The following is a 24546-nucleotide window of genomic DNA, read 5'->3' on the forward strand; positions in this document are numbered from 1 at the left end:
TGTGTGTGTGTGTGTACATGTCAGGCAGATGGACAAAAACAGATGGATGCAGGAAGACAGATTCATCCATACATGCTAATTTAGGAGTAGAGGTTGTATTTAATTGAAATTTATTGTCATGAAACTCTTTAAGACTTAGAAATTCTTGTATTTTTTACTGACCTAACTTGCCAAATTACTTTGTTCTCTTTGTACATCTTATTTCAAACTAACTGCACCAGGAAGTCTATAACCTAATATAGGCAAACTGATCTAAAGGTATGCTGACCGGAGGCGGGGGTAGGGGGGAACCCTATCTTCCAAGTAACATCTTTTTCAATACTTTAATAAATAAGATATTAGTGACTAGAGCAAGTAAATGTATTTCTAAGATATTTTAATTACCTAGGATCCAATTCAACCTTAATAAATGTTAAATATAAAGCCTAAAGTGCTTGCAGACAAATTCTGCCTTAAGAAAAATAATTATAAAGTATCTCACAAAGCATAAAACACTGTATACTAAATAGAATTTTATAATAAGCATAATGACTCTTATCATTTATTTATCCAGCCTGCAGTTACTGAGTAGTACCAAGCACTATGTGAAATTCTGGGGATGAAAGTGGTCACAACCTAATGAAGGAGATTTTTCTACTAGTTAGAAAAATGAAAGAGGTAGCTGTCCAGATCTCCAGCTTTGCATTGGAGATGAAGTTTCTATTAACTAATCAAAGGGAAGCACAAAAACTTGGGCATAGGGGATAGCAACAAATAGTTCTATTTTACTATGAGTAGGACTGGAGTATCCTTCTGATACTTTTTCTTGAAGTGTCTGAGTTGAATGCTAAATGTGATTTTACCAACTGGAAGAATATAATTTCCTTTCTGTAATTAACTAAGTAAAGTCTGTTTTCCTCTCGTGCTTTAGCAGATTTTCCAGGAATATTTGGGGAAAACTAATAGGGTAACATGCATTTAAGTGGCCGAAAAACCCAGTCTCCTTTATGACCTAACTGCTTTTTAGCACTAAAATGTGCATTTTTAGTTTGAATAAATATTGAGGGATTTTAACACCATAAAGAAACACCTTCTCCAGCAGCTCCCAACCAGGAGAGCAGCAGGAAGTGAGATATACTTGATACACTTGATGAAAGAAGGCAGTGAAGGGATATTTAGAAAATGAATGAGGAAAGGAAGGAGCAGTGTAGCAAAGTTGAGCTGACTTTGGTCCTGGTAGTGGAAATGGCCAGATACTGTTAACAGTTACGATAACTTATTTGTTAATGGCGCCTTCATACGATCAAAGTGTTTACTTATTTTTTATTCCATTTGATTCTTAACGCCAACCTCATTTTACAGAAGAATATTGAAGCTCTAGCTAAGGTGATTTGCCTGTGACAAGTTTCCTGTGACAAAAAGAGGCCTGAAGCCAGACCCCTCAACTCCAGTTATTACTTGTTTATGATACTGATGGGCACCTTAGAGTTTACAAAGTCTTCATACATATGTTATCTCATTTGACTATTCCAGCAACACAGGGATGTAGACAAGAAATAACTATTAACCCCATCTTATAGGTGTAGAAATATGTGCCATCTTGTTTGATTTTAGCAAGTAGTTTCAGTTATGTATGCAAACAATGTTTCTCATGTTAAGTCAACTGTAGATTCTTTTAAGCAAAAGATAACAGGTTTTGTGTGCTTCTTGATATTTTTGGTAATCTCTCACTTTCAGATTTATGTGATCAGTTCAGCTGAACCCCGTCTGCCCCTGCAGCTGGACGATGCTGTTCGGCCTGAAGTGGAAGGAGAAGAGGTGAAAACTATACTTTTGAAATAATGTGCTTCCTCTGTATATTTAGTTTACAAAGCATTGAAAACTTGATGTCGTGCTTTTATAAGAAGGGTACCTATGAATTGATTTGAGCTTCATTTTCATTAAAAACTACTCTTACATTAAAAGTTCTCAAAGTTTTTGCTCTCAGGATTCCTTTACATTTTTAAAAATAACTGACCCCACAAGCTTTTATTTTTATAGGTATGTCTACCACCATTTACAGTATTAGATACAATATTAGAAATTAAAATTTTTAATATTTATAAGCTTATTAAAAATAATAATATAATTAGATTATATGTCTGTATTCCTAAATAAATAATAAAAACAACAATAACATATGAAATGTTTTTTTTAATGTCAAGAGTAACATTGTGTTACGTGTCTATATTCTTGGTAATATCTGGCTCAATACACAATGATTAGATTTTCATATCTGCCTCAGCATTCATTCTGTTGTGTCTGCACACATCATTAAGCCTTTGGAAAACTTCTAAATATAGTCAGGAAAAAATGGGTGTTTGAAGATATTATTGTGAAAAATAGGTTTGTCTTCACAGACTCTCTGAAAGTGTCTCACTGGTCCCCAAAACATACTTTGAGAACCACTGTTCTTTGTCAGCTTTTATTTGTTCCTTCCATTTTCAACTAGCAGGTAAACTCCAGGGATCAGTGATTGTGACAGTGTTAATTATTCTGGTATCCCAGTAATGAGTCAAAGGTTTGGGTGTGGGAGGTAGATAAAAAGCATTTAGCTTAATTCATTCTCATTTCTCTTCTTTCAAGCTCTCTTTCTCTTAATAACTTCTCTCTGGCCCCACTTGTTTCTAGGATCTTTGATTAGGGGGTATAATGTGAACACACATGAATATACCTATTCTCATTTAAAAATTAACATGACTTTTACAAATGTTGTTTGTGTCCTTAAAAAAAAGTTAATAAAATCTGGTTTTTTTATCTTTTTTTTTTTAGGAAGGAAGAGCTACTGTTAACCAGGATACGAGATTAGACAACAGAGTCATTGATCTTAGGGTATGTCTCATTTGTTTATTTAGTGACATGATGGTGCTGAAATCAAGGTGGGCAAGAATACCATACCTGACTCAGGTTTATAGACGTGATTGGCATTTGCCTATATGTAATATGATAATACCAGAAGTAATTTACCTGACCCTTCCCCTAAAAAGAATTGCGGGCAACAAGGACAGTCAAGTAATAGTTCATAGGATACTGACTTGCTTCATTTTAAAATGATAAAGGAGTGTGAAGCTAATAAATGGGCTTACTTCCAGGTAGTACCTGTTTCAGACAGGATAGTCAGCAAGAAAACATAATTTTCACTACATAATTGTGAAAGAAGTTCTGTGCACATTTTAGAATGATCAGGTAGAGGTTAGCAGTTAATACCTCAATCCTTTGAATTTGATCTGAGCACAGAGTTCATAATAAAGAAGCAGTTGGCTCTGGTGGTGTATATAGTAATCCCATACATAGGTCTTCTGTTTCCCTTTCTGGTTTGGTTGCAAGTGAAAGAGTTCAGTGGTTTCATCATCATAGTAAAACCAATGTCATCTCTCTTTCTTAATATTTTGACCACATCTTCTTCCTCTTACTTAAATAATCTACCTAAAGCTTAAATGCTTTGTCACCTTAAGAGTTCTTTCTAACTTGTCTGCCCTTATTGTACACTCATTTTTTCCCCTGATTTTTTGCTTTTTGCCTGCTTTTTACCTTTTCCATTTTCATTAACAGTATATAGAAAAGGTCAGCAGTAATCAAAAGTTCTCTTAATACTGCCTAGAAACCTCAGGTTTTTCATAATTTTGGCCACAATAGTTAGACATCCTACTGTATTGGCTATTTGTTCACAGGGGTTATTGGTTGTGCCTGTAGCATTTGGCCTGAAAAGCATTTTTCTTTGATTGGAAATAAAAGAGCAAAATTGTAATTCTCCTTCTAGAATATGAAAAATTCTAAAATATATTCCTATACTGATTGTCATGCACCTAACTTTTCTTTCATATAATGAGTTATTTTCTCTATGAAGTTTCCAGGCATGTGGCCTGATTAGAAAGTACTCTGTCTCAGTTAATGTGTCAGATTGATTTAATTAGATTTTATAATTGTCTTATAGACATCAACTAGTCAGGCAATCTTCCGTCTCCAGTCTGGCATCTGCCATCTCTTCCGAGAAACTTTAACTAACAAGGGTTTTGTGGAGATCCAAACTCCTAAAATTATCTCAGGTATGCTTTATTTCTCTCAATTTTTAAAAATAAATTGGTTTCCCCGAAGTTGCTTCATATTAGATTTTTTATGGGGGATTTTTTTTCATTTGTTTCATTTTTTAAGAATCCCAAATGTTCCTTAAGGTTTATTGCTATGAGACTGTTTTGAAGACTATGCTATATAGCAGCAATCAGATAGCACTAACATTAGTAATACTAAATTCCCTATTTCAGGAGTCATTACATGATAATGATTATAAAGTAAGGCAGTAACACATAAAGCAAGATTTTTTTGTTAATATAAGGTACATCAGAAACTACTTTCCTGATGTAGATTTCTTTCTAATTGGTATTACAATTTTGTTTTTTATAAACTGCAATGTCAAGTTACTAGATACAGATACTACAGATGGGAAAACCTCATTAATTCTTATTCTTAATGAGAAGCTTAATCATTTAACTTTTTTAGTGACTTAAATAACAAAATGTTATGAATGGATTTTAATTATGTTTAAAATTTGAACATTGCATTATTGATAATTAGGAAATTATTAAGAATATATCTTTTCTCCCATTAAAAAAAAATTGTTATAACTCAAGAGTAGCTTTAATAGATTTAAAATTGATGTAGAAAGAGAGCATATGTAGCCAAAGAAGTAAAATGGAGGTGTAGCCAAAGAAGTAAGTCTGTCCTAAATGTAAACTGTTTAGAATCAGATATATGACATATTAAGATGGTAGTTTCTCTGCAATTCTTGATTTTCTAGTTGTTTCTTTTAGGGAAATACTTGAACCAAAAGTATAAACTGTTTTTACTAGAAGTTTGCATTGATAAGTTTACAATTACTTGTAATAACTTAAATGTTTACATTTCAGCTGCCAGTGAAGGAGGAGCCAATGTATTTACTGTGTCATATTTTAAAAATAATGCATACCTGGCTCAGTCTCCACAGCTGTACAAGCAAATGTGTATTTGTGCTGATTTTGAGAAGGTTTTCTGTATTGGGCCAGGTAAGGTTTTTGGCAGTTACGGTTTTCTCAAAATTCGTTAATTGTACCATAGTGATGGTTTTAGAAACACATATTACATGCAGACATTTTGAAAGCTTAAATCTTTTTATATGCTGACTACATAAACACTAGACTTTGGGTAAAAAATGACAATGTACTTAGGTAGACCTTCCAAATAATAAATTTTGTTGTCCTTGATAGCCCCTTTACTACTCTTGGAAGTTTACAGATGTGCTACCAATTTTATTCCAAAGCTGTTCTATTTTACTGTTACTATTTGTGCTGTTCTTAGTATTGTTAATATGCTAAAGCCCATTAGAAAGTAGTACAAATGTATGATATTTAGTAGGTTATATTAACATAGTTTTTAAGATATAGTTGCGACAAGTCCAGTATGCACACATAATCATGTGACAGATTCTTTTTTTTTTTTTTTTTTTTATTTTTACTTTATTTTACTTTACAATACTGTATTGGTTTTGCCATACATTAACATGAATCCACCACGGGTGTACATGCGATCCCAAACATGAACCCCCCCTCCCACCTCCCTCCCCACAACATCTCTCTGGGTCATCCCCGTGCACCAGCCCCAAGCATGCTGTATCCTGCATCGGACATAGACTGGAGATTCGATTCTTACATGATAGTATACATGTTTCAATGCCATTCTCCCAAATCATCCCACCCTCTCCCTCTCCCAAGAGTCCGCTATACACATCTGTGTCTTTTTTGCTGTCTTGCATACAGGGTCATCATTGCCATCTTTCTAAATTCCATATGTATGTGTTAGTATACTGTATTGGTGTTTTTCTTTCTGGCTTACTTCACTCTGTATAATCGGCTCCAGTTTCATCCATCTCATCAGAACTGATTCAAATGTATTCTTTTTAACGGCTGAGTAATACAGATTCTTTTACGAGACTAATTATAAGCAAAAACTAGCTTTACTTCATTCTTTGAAACTCACCAAATTATTTTATATATGTAAGTTTTTGATGGCTTAATAAAAATTAAATACCTGCTAATAGAAAAACTGGCAAGATCATTAAGTTTCTTAGTTTTCTGAATCTATTAAACAATATGTTGAACACCTACTGCATGTATACAGCCTTGCTCTGGGTTCCATGTACATAAAAGAGGAATCAACCAGCACTTCTCAAATGTTAATGTGCACATGAGTCACCTGGGGACTTTGTTAAAATGCAGATTATGACCAGTAGGTCGGGGGTGAGGCTTAAGATTCTACAGTTCTCACATGTTCCCAGGTACTGCTGATGCTGCTGATTTGCAGACAGACCATGCTTTGTGAAAGGAAAATCATTCTCCCTGCTTTCAAGACAGAATAAGACATGTATACATATAGCAGTCACAGGGAGTAATCAACTGATTTTCACAGCAGATAATCAGATTGTGCTGTGCAGTCAGCAGATTGGTGTTAATTATATAGTATAGAGAGTGTAAAAAGGGGAAAAGATGGAATTTGCTAGAGTCACAATGAGAGAGAGTTCATGCTGAAGTGGGCTCTAAGGACAGAGTAGGAGATACAGACAGTGGGGATTGGCGTTCTAGTCAGAGGAGGCGAGATGAGTAAAGAGCATGGGAGGAAATAAAAATAAGACTAGTTAGTGTTAAGAAATGGGAAGTACAGGATAGGACTAAATTATGAAAGCATTAAAGTTTTAAACATTTTGTCATTTTGTCTTACTATGGTAGTCATTTGGGAACCATTGTAAGTTACTGAGCAAGGATGAGTTATAGAATATGTCAATCTTGCAGTGATACGAAAAATGGAGCAGAGTAGAGTCAGGAAGACTGGAGAGGAGGAAAGTGCAGTGAGGATAATAGCAGCTGGACTGAGGTAATGGCTGGAGTGTGTAATGTTACTTCATCTGCACAGATTTCATTTAGCTTGAGTCAAGTTTTAATAAAATTAAGAAGTCACTATATTGAATCTATTTTAATTATTGAGAAGGCACTTCAGAATCTTGCATTCCCTTGGGATTTGCATGAGGCTCATTTATTAATTTGCATTTGTTACAGCTTTTACTACTGTAGGAATTTGTAATGAACTTGCCATCCATGAGAATGCTGAGACAGATGACTTATCAAAGATTTTTTTCCAACCCTATAATGATAATGAAATAGTGCCATTGGAGTACTAGTAAATAGAATTTTTGTATTTAAATCCCAATTTATCCAAAAGTTAAAACACCATTTACTGTGCTATGTAATGTATGCCAAGTATGTATTTACATACTATGTAAACACCATTTACCATTTTCTTTTATTAATGTTACAGTATTCAGAGCTGAAGACTCTAATACACACAGACATCTGACTGAATTTGTTGGCTTAGATATTGAAATGGCTTTTAATTACCATTACCATGAAGTTGTGGAAGAAATTGCCGACACTTTAGTGCAGATATTCAAAGGACTTCAGAAAAGGTAAAAATATATATATTTTATAACCTTAGATGAATATAATTTTCAAAGCAATTTAAGTTCTTCAAAATGAAGCAGTTCTTAAAACATGTAAACTAAGTTTTTATTGAAAAAATATATATATATGAAGATTTGCCAGTTAGATTATCAGGTAATTAGTGGGAAAAGCCACACTCAAAAGAGTACTTCTGAATCTAAGTCAGTTAGGGCTGCAGCCAGTTAACCTAGCTAGCTAATCTACCAGATTGTAAACAGCCTAACTATATTTGTTTTTTCCTCAATGTTTTACATCCTGAATTTCTCAGATATAGAGCCTATGTTACCCTTATAGCAGTTTATTATTTGAGAGATAGTATGAGATAGTAGGACTTCCCAGGAGGCTCAGTGGTAAAATATCTGCCTGCCAGTGCAGAAGACTCTGGAGACACGGGTTCAATTCCTGGGTGGGGAAGATCCCCTGGAAGAGGAAATGGCAACCCACTCCAGTATTCTTGCCCGGTGAATCCCATGGACAGAGGAACCTGGCAGACTACAAGTCCTTGGGGTTTGCAAAGAGTTGAACATGACTGAGCAAGAGAGCACAGGGAGGGAACAGTATTTCACAGCTTCAACTCAGCTAGGTCCAGGTAGCCTGAGATCGAATCCCAAGTTTGCTATATATATCTTGTGTGGGCATTTTGGAAGTTATATAACTCTGCCTCAGTTTCCTCTGCTGTTACAAGTGAAGATAATATTATTACTTATCTCAAAGTTAGGGTCCCTTTAGTCTTTCAGTTTCTAATCTGTACTGAATCTGTGTAAGTTAAGCCTCTGTTCAGTTCAGTTCAGTTCAGTCGCTCAGTTGTGTCCGACTCTGCGACCCCATGAATCGCAGCACGCCAGGCCTCCCTGTCCATCACCAGCTCCGGGAGTTCACTCAGACTCATGTCCATCGGGTCGGTGATGCCATCCAGCCATCTCATCCTCTGTCGTCCCCTTCTCCTCCTGCCCCCAATCCCTCCCAGCATCAGAGTCTTTTCCAATGAGTCAACTCTTCGCATGAGGTGGCCAAAGTACTGGAGCTTCAGCTTTAGCATCATTCCTTCCAAGGAAATCCCAGGGCTGATCTCCTTCAGAATGGACTGGTTGTATCTCCTTGCAGTCCAAGGGACTCTCAAGAGTCTTTTCCAACACCACAGTTCAAAAGCCTATGTTGGGACTGTTTAATTTTTCGATCAATTTATATTTACAGCAAGTGCTCAGTAGAAATTAGAAACTAGTATATTGAAGGGACTTTCAGCTTATTTGGGCCTGGTGAATTGATACATTTATAGAAATTATTAGGCATGTTCTGGGTGTTCAGAAAATTGAATTATGTAAAATGTTCACTTTCTGTATAACCTTTAAACAGGCGAATAGTTTCTGCCTTAAAAGGGCATTAGAAATTGTTTTCTTATGATAATGTTTAAAATAGAGAAAATAAGAAAAGACAGAAAGCACATTAACTAGGATCAAGAGTATCTTTTTTTCTCTTTTCTTTTCTCCATACTTTTGAGAGTACTCCAAGTATTAAGTTGCGTATGACAGATTTATCTAGTGCTTTGATAACTGATGAAGGATTATATTTAAAATTTCGTCTTGACATTTTCTTTCTGATTTTACAAGCAATACGTGTTTATTGCAGACAGCTAGAAATAAAAGCATAAAATAAAAATTAACAATCCACCATAATCCTACCCCCCAAAGAATAACCATCATTAATATCTTGATACCTTTTTTTAATAGAGGTATAATTGACCTATCCACTATGTTGGTTCCAATGCACAACATAGTGATTCCATATTTCTGCAATATAATTGACTGTATTTCTCATGCTGTACCTTTCATCCCCATGACTTTTGTGTGTTTTTTTTTGTAACTGGGAATGTCTTTTTCTTAATCCCCCTTACGTGTTTCACTCATCACCCAAGCCCCCTCTACTCTGGTAACTACTAGTTTGTTCTCTGTAATTCTATGTCTGTTTCTGTCTTGTTATGTTTGTTAATTTGTTTTGTTTTGTTAGATTCCACTTATAAGTAAAACCATACGGTATTTGTCTTTCTCTGTCAGACTTATTTCACTTCATATAACACCCTCTCAGTTCAGTTCAGTTCAATTGCTCAGTCGTGTCTGACTCTTTGCAACCCCATGAATTGCAGCATGCCAGGCCTCCCTGTCTATCACCAACTCCCGGAGTTTACTCAGATTCATGTCCATCAAGTCGGTGATGCCATCCAGCCATCTCATCCTCTGTCATCCCCTTCTCCTCCTGCCCCTAATCCCTCCCAGCATCAGAGTCTTTTCCAATGAGTCAACTCTTTGCATGAAGTGGCCAAAGTACTGGAGTTTGAGCTTTAGCATCATTACTTCCAAAGAACACCCAGGGCTGATCTCCTTCAGAATGGACTGGTTGGATCTCTTTGCAGTCCAAGGGACTCTCAAGAGTCTTCTCCAACACCACAGTTCAAAAGCATCAATTCTTTGGCACTCAGCTTTCTTCACAGTCCAACTCTCACATCCATACATGACTACTGGAAACACCATAGCCTTGACTAGACGGACCTTTGTTGGCAAAGTAATGTCTCTGCTTTTGAATATGCTCTCTAGGTTGGTCATAACTTAATACCCTCTACATTTATCTATATTGTCAGAGATGACAAGATTTCATTCTTTTATGGCTAAGTAATATTCCAGTGTCTGTCCGTGTTGCTGTTTAGTTGCTCAGTTGTGTCCAACTCTTTGAGACCCCATGGACTATAGCCCTCCAGGCTCCTCTGTCCATAGGATTCTCCAGGCAGGAATACAGGAATGGGTTGCCATTTCCTTCTCCAGTGTGTCTGTATATATATGTGTATGTGTGTATATACACACTACATCTTCTATATTCATCTTATCAGTGGACATTTAGGTTGCTTCCATATCTTGACTGTTGAAATCATAATGCTGAAATGAACTTAGGGATAAATATAAATATATTTTCAAATTAGTTTATTTTTTAAATTTCTTCAAAAAATATCCAGAAGTGGAACTGCTAAATTGTATCTATTTCTAATTTTTTGAGGATGTCTATACTGTTTTCCATGGTGGTTAATTACAACAGTACACAAGGTCTGTTCTCTCTATACCTTTATTGAGAGTTTTTATCATAAATGGCCATTGAATTTTGTCAAAAAGTTCTTTGTTGAGATGATAATATGATTTGTATTCCTGAGTTTGTTAATGTGGTGGATCAACATTGATTAATTTGTAGGTGTTGAGCCATCTTTGCATTCCTGGGATAGATCCCAGTTGATCATGATGTATGATCCTTTAAATATATTAATGATTTCAGTTTGCTAATTTTTAAGGATTTTTGCATATCATTTCCTTTTTGTCTTGTTTTGGTATCAGTGTGATGCTGGTTTTATAGAATGAGTTCAGAAGCATTTCTTCCTCTGGAGCTTTTTTGAATAGGATGAGAAATATACCTGTTAATTCTTTAAATGTTGGTAGAATTCACCTCTGAAGCCATCTGGTCTTGGACTTTTGTTTGTTGGGAGTATGTTTTTTTATTACTAATTCAACATCATTACTGTTAATTGTTCTATTCACATTTTTTATTTCTTCCTGATTCCATCTTAGGGATTTCACATTTCTAGGAGTTTGTCCGTTTCTTCTAGGTTGTTCAGTTTATTGGCATATATGTATTCATAATAATCTCTTATGACCCTTTATATTTCTGTGGTGTCAGTTGTAACTTCTTTTTCATTTCTGATGCTACAGATTTGGATTCTCTTTTTTTCTAGTCTATTTTATTTCTTTTTACTCTGATCATTATTACTTTTTTCCTTTTAGTAACATTGGGCTTTGCTTGTTTCTTTCCCATTCCTTTAAGTCAGGTTAGGTTGTTTGAGACTTTTCTTATTTCCCGAGGTAGGCTTTTATCACTGTAAATGTCCCTCTTAGAACTGTTTTGCTGCATCCTGCAGACTTTGGATGGATGTGTTTGTTTTCATTTGTCTCTTGGTATTTTTTTTATTTCTTCTTTGATATTTTCTGTAACAATATGGTTGTTTAGAACCATATTGTTTAGCCTCTTTGTGTTAGTGGTTTTTGCTGGGGTTTTTGGTTTGTTTGTTTTTCACCTTGTAGTTAATTTCTAGTCTCTTTGAGTGTGGTCAGAAAAGATCCAGGATAGGATTTTAAGTTTACTGAGGCTTGTCTTGTGGCCTACTGTGTGATCTATCTTGGAGAATGTTCCTTGTGTGCTTGAAAATAATGTGCATCCTGCTGCTTTTGGATGGAATGGTCTGTGTGTGTGTGTATGTCTGTTAAGTTCATTTCATCTAATGTGTTTTTGAGGCCAGTGTTTCCTTACTGATTTTCCATCTGGGTGATCTGACTATGGATGTAAGTGGGGAGTTAAAAGTCTTCTACTGTTTTGTGTTATTGTGTTATTTTTCCCTTATGTTTGTTAATATTTGCTTTTATTATTTAGGTGCTCCTATGTTGGGTATATTTATAGTTATTAGATCTTCTTGTTGGATTGATCCCTTTATCGTTATGTAGTGTCCTTCTTATTTCCATTTGCATGGAACGTTTGTTTCCATCCTCTTACTTTTGGTTGGAGTGTGTCTTTAGATCTGAGATGAGTCTTTTGCGGACAGCATATGTATGGACCTTGTTTGTTTTATCCATCCAGCCACTCTGTGTCATTTGGAGCATTTAGTCCATTTACATGTACTATGTTCTTATTGCTATTTTGTAAATTGCCTTCAGGTTTTTTAATTTATTTTTTGTTTCTCTTTTTTTCTTCTTATGACTTGATGATTATCTTTAGTGTTAATATAAATTCCTTTCTCTTGGGTGTGTGTATCTATTATAGATTTTTGGCCTATGGTTACCATGAGGTTTATATATAGCAACCTATATATGTAGGTTCAGCTTGAGTGATTTCCACCACTTGGTCTTCCAGTATAGTAATCTGTTCCTCTGTATCATCTAATCTCCTTAGGGGAGTATTCATCTAATCTACTTATGGGAGTTCCCTTGTATGTAACCAGTTACTTTTCCCTTGCTGCTTTTAATATTCTTTGTCTTTAATTTTTGCCTAATTACAGTGTGATAAGGAAGCTACAGGGCTTCCCCAGTAGCTCAGCTGGTAAAGAATCTGCCTGCAATGTAGGAGACCCCAGTTTGATTCCTGAGTCAGAAAGATCCCCTGGAGAAGGGATAGGCTACCCACTCCAGTATTCTTGGGCTTCCCTGGTAGCTATGACAGTAAAGAATCTGCCTCTAATGCAGGAGACCTGGATTGGGAAGATCCCCTGGAGGAGGGCATGGCAACCGACTCCAGTATTCTTGCCTGGAGAATCGCCATGGACAGGGGAGCCTGGCAGGCTACAGTCCATGGAGTTGCAAAGAGACATGACTGAGTGACCTAAGCACACACAGTGAACTTGTGGACTTCTTTGGGTTGATCTTATTTGGGACTCTTTGTACTTCCTGGGCCTAGATATCTTTTTCCTTTCCAAGGTTAAGGAAGTTTTCTGCTATTATGTCTTTACATGCATTCTCTGCCCCTTTCTTTTCCTTCTTTGATTTGTATAATGTGAATGTTAATGTGCTTGATGTTGTCCCAGAGGTCACTTAAATTGTCCTCTTTTTTGTTTGTTTGTTTCATTTTTATTGGAGTATATAGTTGATTTACAATGGTGTGTTAGTTTCTCCTGTACAGTAAAGAGAATCAGCTATATGTATACATATATCCTCTCTTTGGGGGATGACCTTTAGGTCACCCTTCCCATTTAGGTCACCATAGAGCACTGAGTAGGGTTCCTTGAACCTCTACACTATGTTCTCATTAGTTATCTATTTTATACGTAGTATCAATAGTGTATATATGTCAATCCCTATCTCCCAATTCCTCCTACACCCCTCCTCCCGCCTTGGTGTCCACACCTTTGTGCTCAACATCTTTGTCTACATTTCATTTGGGCAAAATTAATATCTGAACCATTTTTCTAGATTCTACATGTATGCCTTAATAAACAATATTTGTTTTTCTGACTTCACTTTTTTTTTATTTTTGTATTGGGGTATAGCCAATTAACAATGTTATGATAGTTTCAGGTGAACAGTGAAAGGACTCAGCCATACATATACACATATCCATTCTTCTTCAAACTCCCCTCCCATCTAGGCTGCCACATAACATTGAGCAAAGTTGTATGTGCTATACAGTAGGTCCTTATTGGTTATCCTTTTAAATATAGCAGTGTGTATATGTCCATCCCGAACTTCCTAATTATCCCTTCCCCCAACCTTCCCCTGGCAACCATAAGCTCGTTCTCAAAGTCTCTGAGTCTGTTTTTGTTTTGTAAACTGTCCTCATTTTTAATTTTTCTTTTTATGTGTATTAGGTAGGTTAATTATGTTTCCTGATCTTGGAGAAATGGCCTTATGTAGGAGACATCCTGTAGGGCCCAGCGACACACTTGCCTCTGTTCAGCAGAGCAATATGTTCTAGGGATGCCTGCTGTACACGAGCTATGTAGGCCCTCCTGACAGGGCTAACTTCTGTGGGCATGCTGGTGGGCGTGGATGGCCCCCAGCCCAGCTGGTGGCCAAGTGCTGCCTAGTGCTGAGGCTTCCGGTTACTGGTGGACCCGACAGGTCTTCCAGAACTGATGCCGGCCCACTGTTTGGTGGGACCCAATCCTGGGCCCTCTGTTGGACATGGCCAAATCCTGAGGTAGCTGAGGTGTTTTGAGCAGGGGGTCTACAGCTGCTACTGGCCTGATGGTGGGTGGCACTATATCCCCGTTGTGACTGACTGCTTGGCCTGGGGCTTCCCAGGACTAGTGCTAACTGGCTGGTAGGCTAGACCTGGAACTTGCTGCAATAGGCTAGAAGGAGAATTCCAAGATAGTGCTTGCCAGCAGCAGTGTCTTCATGATAGAATGAGCTCCCCAAAATGGATGCTGCTAACGTCTGTCCCCAGGGGTAAATCTCAGTTGCCTCCTGCCTCTTTAGGAGGCTCTGCAAGATCAACAAGTGAATCTGACCCAGGCTCCTTTCAAATTACTGCTTCTGCCCCAGGTCTCGAGATTTTACATGTTCCCTGTAAGTGGATTCACTGTTTCCTACAGGCCTTCAATTCTCCCAAGTGCCTGCCCCACTGGCCTTCAAAGTCAGACCTTCTAGAGAGTGCTTGTCTTCCTAGTGTAGGGTCCCTAGCCTAGGGAGCCCAGTGTGGGACTCAGTCCTCTCATTCCTTGGAGGGGATCCCTGCAGTTGTGATTATCCTCTCCTTTGTGGGTTGCCTGCCTGGGGATGTGAATATTGACTCTGCCACATCTCTGCTGCTCCTGCCTGTCTTGTTGTGGTTACTTCTTTATATCTTTGGCTGTAGAATATTTACTCTTTTTTCTCTGAAACATTTCTATACAGTTTATTTTAAGTAACTTCCATTCAGATAGTCTATAGAACAACTAATGTCTCCCTGTAAAACAAAATATCTTTTGAAACTACAGTTAAGAAATAGAGCTTTTCTCATTATTTATTTACTATGTATTTTTAAACTTTATTTATTTGGCTGTACCAGGTCTTAGTTGTGGCACATGAGATCTTCCTTTTGGCATGTGAGGTCTTTAGTTGTGGTGCTAGGGGGATCTAGTTCCCTGACCAGGGTTTTAACTGGGGCCACCTGCATTGGAAGCCCATAGTCTTGAGCCACTGGACCACCAAGGAACTCCCTCATTTTTTTAACATTTTTGTTTCATTTACATTTATAATTGAAGAAAGTTTATGAAACTCATTTATTTTAGGTATTGATATCTTCTCTACTTAATATTGGAAGTGGAATTTCCACTTTGGTTTTTGTAACAGAGCAAGCATGATTTGAGCAATTGGGATTAATCAAATCTCTGCTTACAAATTAGAGATTCAGACACCATTATCACTGGGCTTAATGGGTAGGCTTAAGATGGCAGCTTGGAAATAAAAACCTTCTTCCTGTCTTCTATACATCATTTAGGAATTTTAGGTTTCTGTGTCAGTTGTAAATTGGGTTATTTGGTGGTTGTCTTATCCTTCTCATGTTTATCATTAGTACTTATCTCTAACAGAAGAATAAACAAATGTATTTTTAAATATTGATATTTATATTTTTTATTACCATTGATTAACATGAGTAGGGGTTAATGTTCAAAGCAAAGCACTTTAAAAATTAATTCTTGGGGTCATTTTAACCCATCTTATGTCAAGATTTGAATAAATCAATGATTTCTTCTATTTTCATAAAATATAAACATACTTTTTTCAATTCTGTTGATTATGAAAAAATTTAAATATCGTACAAAAAAAAGGTAGACTAGCCTAATGAACCCCCATATACTTATCACCCAATTTCAACCATTGCCAATCCATAGCCAGTTTTGTTTTACGCATTACTCTCTTATTCTGAAGCAAATCTCAGCTACCATTTCATCCATAAATACTTTAGTAAAACTACATTTTTAATCTTGCCATCCTCTACAGCAGCAGTTTAATGCAATGAACATTAGTTGTATTTAAAAGGTAGACGATGAACATACTATAGGGATTATTAAAATGGGAAAGAAATAGACATTCTCCTAAACAAACTTATGGTATAATGGGTATAGGGGAAGACAAGACAATATTCATTAATTTGGTCTTCCTCAATGATGACAAATGTTGTTAAAGTATTAAAAATCAGATTTTTTTAGTGCCTCATAAAATGAGTATTTTATGTTTCTAACAGTGCTAGTTGATATGAATTATAAAGGAAGTTTTTCATCCTGTAATGCCACTGTGGTAATAAATAATACAGAATTGAGAAATTATGTTAAATATTTTTTTAAGTATTTGCATTTAATTATTTAACTTAATTTCTTGGTGACAGGTTTTTTTCTGATGCATACACTAATTCAAAGAATGATTTTAGGTGACATAAACAGGGACTCAATACCTACTAGATATTTTTTTCTTAGCTGCCGTTTGTACTACTAATGAGCTTGAAAGTCCCCAAGGCAATTTCTGCACTGAGGCTGAACTTACAGGAAAGAGCTTTGCTCTAAAAGCATTTCCTTTTGTTATCTCTGAATTCAAAATAGTTACCAGTGGAAACATGGAAGAGTAGTGCAGTAGGCTCTTGGGTCCATGTCAACTGGCCTCTTGAGTACAGGCTCCCTCAACCTCCATAGGAGGTCTGGCGATGAGTGGGGTGAACAGGAAAAGGCATGTTTCCACCCTGGAACCTGCTCAGGTCGCCTTTTTCTCATCACTGCACATGTAGTAATTCCTCTAAAATGTTAAACATGTTTCTTTTTTAAAAAAAAAAAATGTGTATCAAGTGTATGAAAGAGAAAAGCTGTATGTTCCTTACTTCAACGGTATTGGTTAAAATTTTTTCTTTATGTATTGCCACAGTGACCTCTTGTGTTAAAAACATTTATTTCACATTTTTATTAACTCTTGTACAAATAGGTTTCAAACTGAAATTCAGATGGTGAATAAACAGTTCCCATGTGAGCCATTCAAATTTTTGGAGCCAACTCTAAGACTAGAATATTGTGAAGCATTGGCTATGCTTAGGGAAGCTGGAATTGAAATGGGAGATGAAGAAGATCTAAGGTTTGTTTGTATTTGTGATTTTTCAAACTTAAGTAATTAGATTTAAGATATGAAAGAATGAATATATTGATGAATGTTTTTCACCTACTTGGTAAACTTAAGTTTTATTAACTTTAGTATGATGCTGTTTTGTTCAGTGTGTGATCTGAAATAAACTGTTATGTTTAATGTGGTTTGCCTAAGCGTTAATATTTTTGTATGTTAAGGTGTGAAACTTTTAACAATCTCTAAAAGTTATGCAAGTCTCTGTTCTTTATTTGATATACTATATTTTATTACCTAAATTCAGGTCAAATAATTTATAATTTTGAAATGATAGTTTAATAAAGATTAGAGATTTCTACTTATATTTTATTCAGGGATTCTTAAGTTAAAATACTTTAAGACAACACAATGATTCATAATTGATATTGGAAGGAAGAGAGGATTATTATTAATTTTTTAGGTTTTTTTTTAACATATTTCACTCAAAACCCTCATTTACTTTTATTTGTTTAACGAATATATATATGTGTGTATACATATGTATATTGTTTTAATCATCCTCTACATTGCTAGATGACAATTTAAGGAAAACCATAAATTCTATAATTTTGATGATATTTTTGTATGTATTTTAGAAATTTTTCTTGAATAGAACTTAAATTGGTTTATATATACAGTTATATTTTATTTTGAAATACTGATTTTTCTTTTATAAACCTTTAATAAAGAGTAACAGAAAAGAGAAACCATTTTGCCATGCTACTGCTGCTGCTAAGTTGCTTCAGTCGTGTCCAACTCTGTGTGACCCCAGAGACGGTAGCCCACCAGGCTCCCCCGTCCCTGGGATTCTCCAGGCAAGAACACTGGAGTGGGTTTCCATTTCCTTCTCCAGTGCATGAAAGTGAAAAGTGAAAGTGCAGTCACTCAGTCGAGTCCGACTCCTAGCGACCTCATGGACTGCAGCCTACCAGGCTTCTCCATCCATGGGATTTTCCAGGCAAAAGTACTGGAGTGGGGTGCCATTGCCTTCTCCGCATTTTGCCGTAGAACTATTTTAATGGCAAGAGTAGTCTATGTTGGTGTAGTAGACTTTCATTATATGTAATTGTAGGAAACTACTTCATCCATGTTATTTCTGAATCAGTGAATTGCTAAATTCTATTTATACTTTTATTTAAATATTATTGAGTAGCACCGACTAACTGTCCCAGGTATACCCATGAATGGTTTCCAGTAGTAGTTGCCTTTTTTAAAAGGAGCAGAATAGACAGCTGTGTGTTTTGGCTAAATTTTTTTATCCTCTGAGAACTTCAAATAGAAGAGGTTCCTTGTAAACTTAAAACTCTTTTAAGTTGCTGTTTGATCTTCAGACACCTGGTTTCATGTTTTTTTTGCAGTACACCGAATGAAAAACTGTTGGGTCGTTTGGTAAAGGAAAAGGTAGGACTCTTATGCATGCTGGATTTCTTTTTCTAAATCTGAAACATATCTAAATTGTCAGATTAGTTAGAGAGGACCTCAAGGTGATTGAAATTATTTAGAAATGGTCTTCCCTGACTACCCTTGCTGACTCGTGGGACTAGAGGGTGAATGAATTTTTTTTCTGCCTTTTACATGAAGGCTACTTTCCTATCTTATTTTTCTATAAAACTCCAAAAAGAAAAGCTAAACTTGGTGTAATCTTTAAAGAAATTAAGAGAATTGTGTAATTGAATAAAAACAGTCCTTGCGCTCCTCCTGCTGGTTGCACTCAAAATGGTTCAGCTGACTGGGGAGCAAGTCTGTGAAACTGCACAGCACTGAGTTCACACCTTTAAAACACTATTTCAGCGGAGCCAGTTTCAGCACTGTTAACATTCCCTCTACACGCCAGTTTTAGGAAAAATGTTTAACATCAAAACAGTTAAAACATGACTGTTTCTTTTTAATTAACTGTAGGTCACATAGTAAATAGTCTTTGTAACAAAGATATCATAATTTCATGTTAATGTTATTCATTTCAATTGTTTTCATTTGAGAAAAACTACTAAATTTATTTTAGACATCTTAGTGAAAATAAATCATTGGGGAAATAATCAAGGTTTTTTGAAGATAAAAGACGTCAGTTTTTCCCAAAATAATTTATAGATTTAATGTAGTTTTTGTAAAACCCAACGCGATTTAGAGTAATTTAACAAAAATAGTTTTAAAATATATCTAGAAAATTAAATGAGCTAGAATTGCGATGGAAGAAGGTGAAAATAAGTTTATCACAGCATAGTTTTCAGCAGAGGAGAAATTGAGAAGAGAGTACATGTCCAAAAAGAGAAAAAGAAAAATGCTTATGTGAACTATGATTGAATAGTCCACAGCTCCTAAAAATTAAATATATTGGAAGAATATATAACATCATGGCAAAATACTGTAGGACACAGCTGTAGGAAGCAGAACAGTTATTGTATATAGAGTGTAATTACAGTAATTTTGAAGAACAAAACTTACGTATAGAAAAAAGACAATTACCAAATGGTAGCCTTCTTTTTACTGTCATTAAATGTTTTTAAAAATCTGTTTTAATCATATTTATTCTTTTTATAGTATGATACTGATTTTTATATTCTTGATAAATATCCATTGGCTGTAAGACCTTTCTATACCATGCCTGACCCACGAAATCCTGTAAGTAATTTGATTTTAAAAACCTGTTTGGGGGAAGAGGGAAAACTTTATTGTCACTGTGTCACATTATATAGTGGAAGTAATGGTTTTCATTAATAACTTGCAGTTTTAAAAGACACATTACTATATGTATTACTACTAGTTTCTGTCAATTTAGGTCAAAGTGACATTGTAAAATTAGAATATTCTAGCAAATTAGTCCCCCAAACCTGTATTTTAAATAATTTTCATATATAATTTTTAAAGATATATGAAGAAGAAATACTATATAAACAACAAATAGTATTAATAGACTTGAAGACTTTATCAAATCATTTTATCATTGATCTTGATCTAAGAACTCACATTCTATCCTGGTGAAAGTGAAGTAGCTCAGTCATGTCTGACTCTTTGCTACCCCGTGGATTGTAGCCTGCCAGGCTCCTCCCTCCATGGGATTCTCCAGGCAAGAATACTGGAGTGGGTTGCCATTTCCTTCTCCAGGGCATCTTCCCAACCCAGGGATCGAACCTAGGTCTCCTGCATTGCAGGCAGACACTATCCTGGTAGTCAATCTAAATAATGTTTTGTGGCCTTTCACTGGTTTTCCTTTGCATTGGTTCTCCAACTTTAGTGAGTATCAGAATCACTCGGAGGGCCTTTGAAACACAGACTGGGGCTTCCCTGGTGGCTCAGTGTAGGGAATCCACCTGCCAATGCAAGAGACACAGGCTCAGTCCCTCATCTGGGAATGTCCCACGTGTACAAGCCTGTGCACCAGAGCCTGGGAGCCACAATGATTGAGCACACGTACAAGAACTTGTGAAGCCCGTGTTTTCACAACAAGAAAAGCCGCTTCAATGAGAAGCCCGCACACCACGACTCAAGAGTAGCCCCCGCTCACCACAACTAGAGAAAAGCCCTTGTAGCAATGAAAACCCAGCACAGCCAAAAATAAATAAATAATTTTTAAAAAAACTTTTTTCTAGGTGGGGCTTGATAATTTATATTTCTCATAAGGTAATAGCGAACCATTGGTTAACTGAAAGATAGGGAAAATAAGTTAAAGCCTGATAAAGAATGAATTGAGCTATGGTAAAATTGATGTTCCGTTCACTTTCCTTAAAATTATAACTTTTAAAAATTAAAAAGACTAACACCTGTTGATAATTTGAAGTTCCAAAAATGATCCCAAAATCATATCACACTTAAAAACATTTCAGATGATAAAGTGAAATAAGAATCAGCACTACGGGGACTTCCCTGGCAGTGTAGTGGCCAAGACTTTGCTCCCAGTGCAGGGGTCTTGGGTTCAATCCCTGGTCAGGAAACAAGATCCCACATGCTGCAGCTGAGACCTGGCATAGCCAGATAATTTTTTTAAAGAAAGAATCAACACTATGCTACTGCTTAAAAGAAGATGTATTGTTCTGATTTGTTTTTGGAAGGTGTGGGAGAAGGGAAGCATAAAATCTGATAGAAGTAAAGAAGTTATTTCAACCCTCACTAGTTTAATCCCATTTTAGAAAAGCAAATCATGTTTATTGGAGCAGGTTGTATAATTAATTGTAGGAAAGAAATGATATTGTTCTTTATGCAACAGAGTGTTTTTCCACATATGTGTGATAGAAATAGGGTGATAGCCTGTTGAGTGGTATTTTTGTTTGTTTTTCCTACAGAAACAATCCAACTCTTATGATATGTTCATGAGAGGAGAAGAAATACTGTCAGGAGCTCAAAGAATACATGACCCTCAGCTGCTGACAGAGAGAGCCTTACATCATGGAATTGGTAAACAAATTCAGTATATTGAGGAGGGTCATGTATATTCTGAAAGCAATACGTTTTAAAACCCTTTAAAGACTTTTCAGAAACACAGTCATTTGTTTTAATTTTCATTGCACGGTAACTGCTTTTGCAATTTTTTTAAGCTAAATAAGAGGATAAATTACGTTTTTTTAAATTTTATTTTATGTTTGTTTTGTAGATTTGGAGAAAATTAAGGCATACATTGATTCCTTCCGCTTTGGAGCCCCTCCTCATGCTGGTGGAGGCATTGGTAATATTCCTTTATATGATGACAATATTTCCAACCCAAATTTCATTTGGCAGAGTGTTTCTTCAGTTCTAAATGTCCTCAGTATTAGACTCCAAAAAGTAAATTTTGTATTTTGTTACTACTTACAAATTATAAGTGCTAAATAGAATACAAATTTGAATTGAAAGAACTTTTAAGTGAGTTATGACTGAATGAAATTTTTGAGTATCCTCTTTTTTCTCTGTATTCATGAGTTCATTCCGATTAGTCCAAATTAAAGCTGTCCCTCAAGTCAGCTCAGATGGCTGCTAAATGTTTTTGTTGAAAACATTTCATTGGCTTTTAGAACCATTTCTAGAGTATGTGAAAGATACCGCTGTGTGATTTAAAACGAGTAAATATTTAACTTAACTTTGGGATGTTTGTATCAAAAATTCTCGAAAAGAATTCTGGGGCTTCTCTTGTGTCTCAGCGGTAAAGAATCCACCTGCCAATGCAGGAGATGCAGGTTCGATCCCTGGTCCAGGAGTATCCCACATGCCCTGGAGCAACTAAGCTCTTGCGCCACAACTATTGAGCCTGTGCTAAAAAGAATTCTGAATTTATAGTTTTGTTGAAGGTTTGGTTGTTTGTTTCGGGTTTTTTAGTGAACAGGTAATATACAAATTTCAAATTCAAAGCAAATAGAATAGTGTACATTTACCTCCCTACAGAAAACTATTGTTTCTAGTTTTCTCTTTACCTCCACAAAGATAATCTTTGCATATGCAAAAATATATAAAATATATTTTTTACACAAATTGTAGTGTGCTGTATAAATCATTCAGTACCTTGCATTTTCGCTTAGTGTATTTTGTAAGTTGTTTCTTATCAACACTTAAAAAACTTTTTAATTATTTTTTTTTAATCACTACATAGAATCCATTGAAAGAATTCATGGTAATCTTGGTAACCAGGTTCTATCAATAGGAACCTGGTTAAATATAATAGTAGGCTTATATTATATTTTTGAAAATACAATAGTAGGCTTATGAAAATAAATAGTAGGCTTATATTTTTGTTTGCTTAAATCTTAAGTTTTAGATATTTACATAGATTTGTGGTTCACATTTCACAGAATCATACAGCTTAAGGATATCTCATTTATCCTTCCCACATATAGCATCACCTGTTTCTGAATCAGACCTGGAATGTTCCATTTTAAACTCATTTAAAATAATAGAAGTCATTTCCTTTCTAACAAGGAAAAGCATTTTGTTGATCAGTGATGTTATTTTGGTAGTTTTCAATAAGTATGACCCTGAATGATTAATTCTGAAAATGAATTAACGATTATTTTGTTTTCTCCAGGGTTGGAACGAGTGACTATGCTGTTTTTGGGCTTGCACAATGTTCGTCAAACCTCAATGTTTCCCCGTGATCCCAAAAGACTTACTCCTTAAAAAAAATGTTTTTTTAATTCTTTCCAGTAACCTGCTATTAATCAGGCTGTACCTTAGGTACTTAAAATATGCAATAAAATAAATGTCTTATCCAAAGTGCCACTTTTGGACTAATTCAGTGTACGTTACTTTAAAAGAGAAAATTTTTATAACTTTGAACATGCTTCAGTAGGAAATGGTTAAACATTTTAATGAAAAATTAATATTATTATGTTAAAAGTTCATTTTGCATTACTACAATAAATGTTAAACAACAATTTTAAACAGTTAATAATGTGTAAAATTTTTTTTCTATATTATAGTGGCTATAATATTAATGTCTTAAATTTTCAATATTTGGTCTTTTTTTTAAAATCTGACATTGAGGTAAGAACAATTTTAGGAAAGTATTGAGGTTTTAATGAATGTATAATTGGCATATCATGGAAAATTAGGCAGAAAATATCAATCCTTATTAATTGTGCCTGTAAATCATGTAAAGCAGGGGAGAATACTGGTTAGAAATGATACAACATAATATTATATTAAATTGTTAACTAATTAAACTTGAATTTCAATAAAATTTTAAAGCTAATTATGGATGTTTCTATGTAACTTCATGGCAGTATGATTTTATAGCTGATTCTTGGCATTTATAATTTGGAGGGGGAGTAGACAACCAGTTTATGTAAATACCTAAAAGCAGATGAAGACTGATATATTCATAGCATGTATTAATCAAGAGATAAATTCAGATGAGTGTAAGGATACAGTTCTTAAAGCTGAAGGCTTAGGTTGCTTAATAGTTTATTTCATATAGATTTAAAAATATTAAAGAATTTTCTGTTTTTATTTTTAACTGGTAGGCATTTAGTGAATGTCACTAAAATGCACTCCCATTCCCTCCCAAAAAGAATTACAGCTAAATACACTTTTTCTCTAGATTATTAAATATATCCATGCTAATGTTATTTTTATGGTGAACCACACATAATACTTATGAACAAAACAATTTAATGCAGTTATTTTCCTACAGGAAAAAAAAATACAGAAAAGTAAGAAGGTCAGAAAGGTAGGATATTACCCCTGGTTCATAAGCATCTGCCCATTATTTTTTAAAGTTAATTTATTTCACCATCCTAGATTATGAGTTCTTTGAGAGTAGAGACTCAATTTTAAATCTGTCTTCCATAACCCACCAAAGTATCTCCAGATAACTTTTGTTAGACACCCCAGAAGTGTTAAATACATTTAAGCCACACCAAGACCTATTTTTTTCTGTATTGTATAATCCCCAAACCCAAAAA

General features: G+C 35.3%; 1 protein-coding gene across 1 annotated transcript in view; it reads left to right on the forward strand.

Moving 5' to 3' along the window:
- Nucleotides 1-23374, forward strand: part of DARS1 (aspartyl-tRNA synthetase 1) — a gene marked incomplete at its 5' end in the record, with an annotated part of 62473 nt that extends 39099 nt beyond the window's left edge. The window contains 11 exon segments of the mRNA NM_001161887.1: nucleotides 1717-1797; nucleotides 2791-2850; nucleotides 3953-4064; nucleotides 4923-5057; nucleotides 7360-7507; nucleotides 17012-17158; nucleotides 18541-18583; nucleotides 19721-19801; nucleotides 21460-21571; nucleotides 21768-21839; nucleotides 23169-23374. Coding sequence (NP_001155359.1) covers nucleotides 1717-1797; nucleotides 2791-2850; nucleotides 3953-4064; nucleotides 4923-5057; nucleotides 7360-7507; nucleotides 17012-17158; nucleotides 18541-18583; nucleotides 19721-19801; nucleotides 21460-21571; nucleotides 21768-21839; nucleotides 23169-23260 — 1083 coding nt within the window. The 3' untranslated portion in view covers nucleotides 23261-23374.
- Between the last annotated feature and the right edge of the window lie 1172 nt (nucleotides 23375-24546).

The sequence above is a fragment of the Ovis aries genome, chromosome 2, assembly GCF_016772045.2.
Source record: "Ovis aries strain OAR_USU_Benz2616 breed Rambouillet chromosome 2, ARS-UI_Ramb_v3.0, whole genome shotgun sequence".
NCBI classification, from domain to species: Eukaryota; Metazoa; Chordata; class Mammalia; order Artiodactyla; family Bovidae; genus Ovis; species Ovis aries.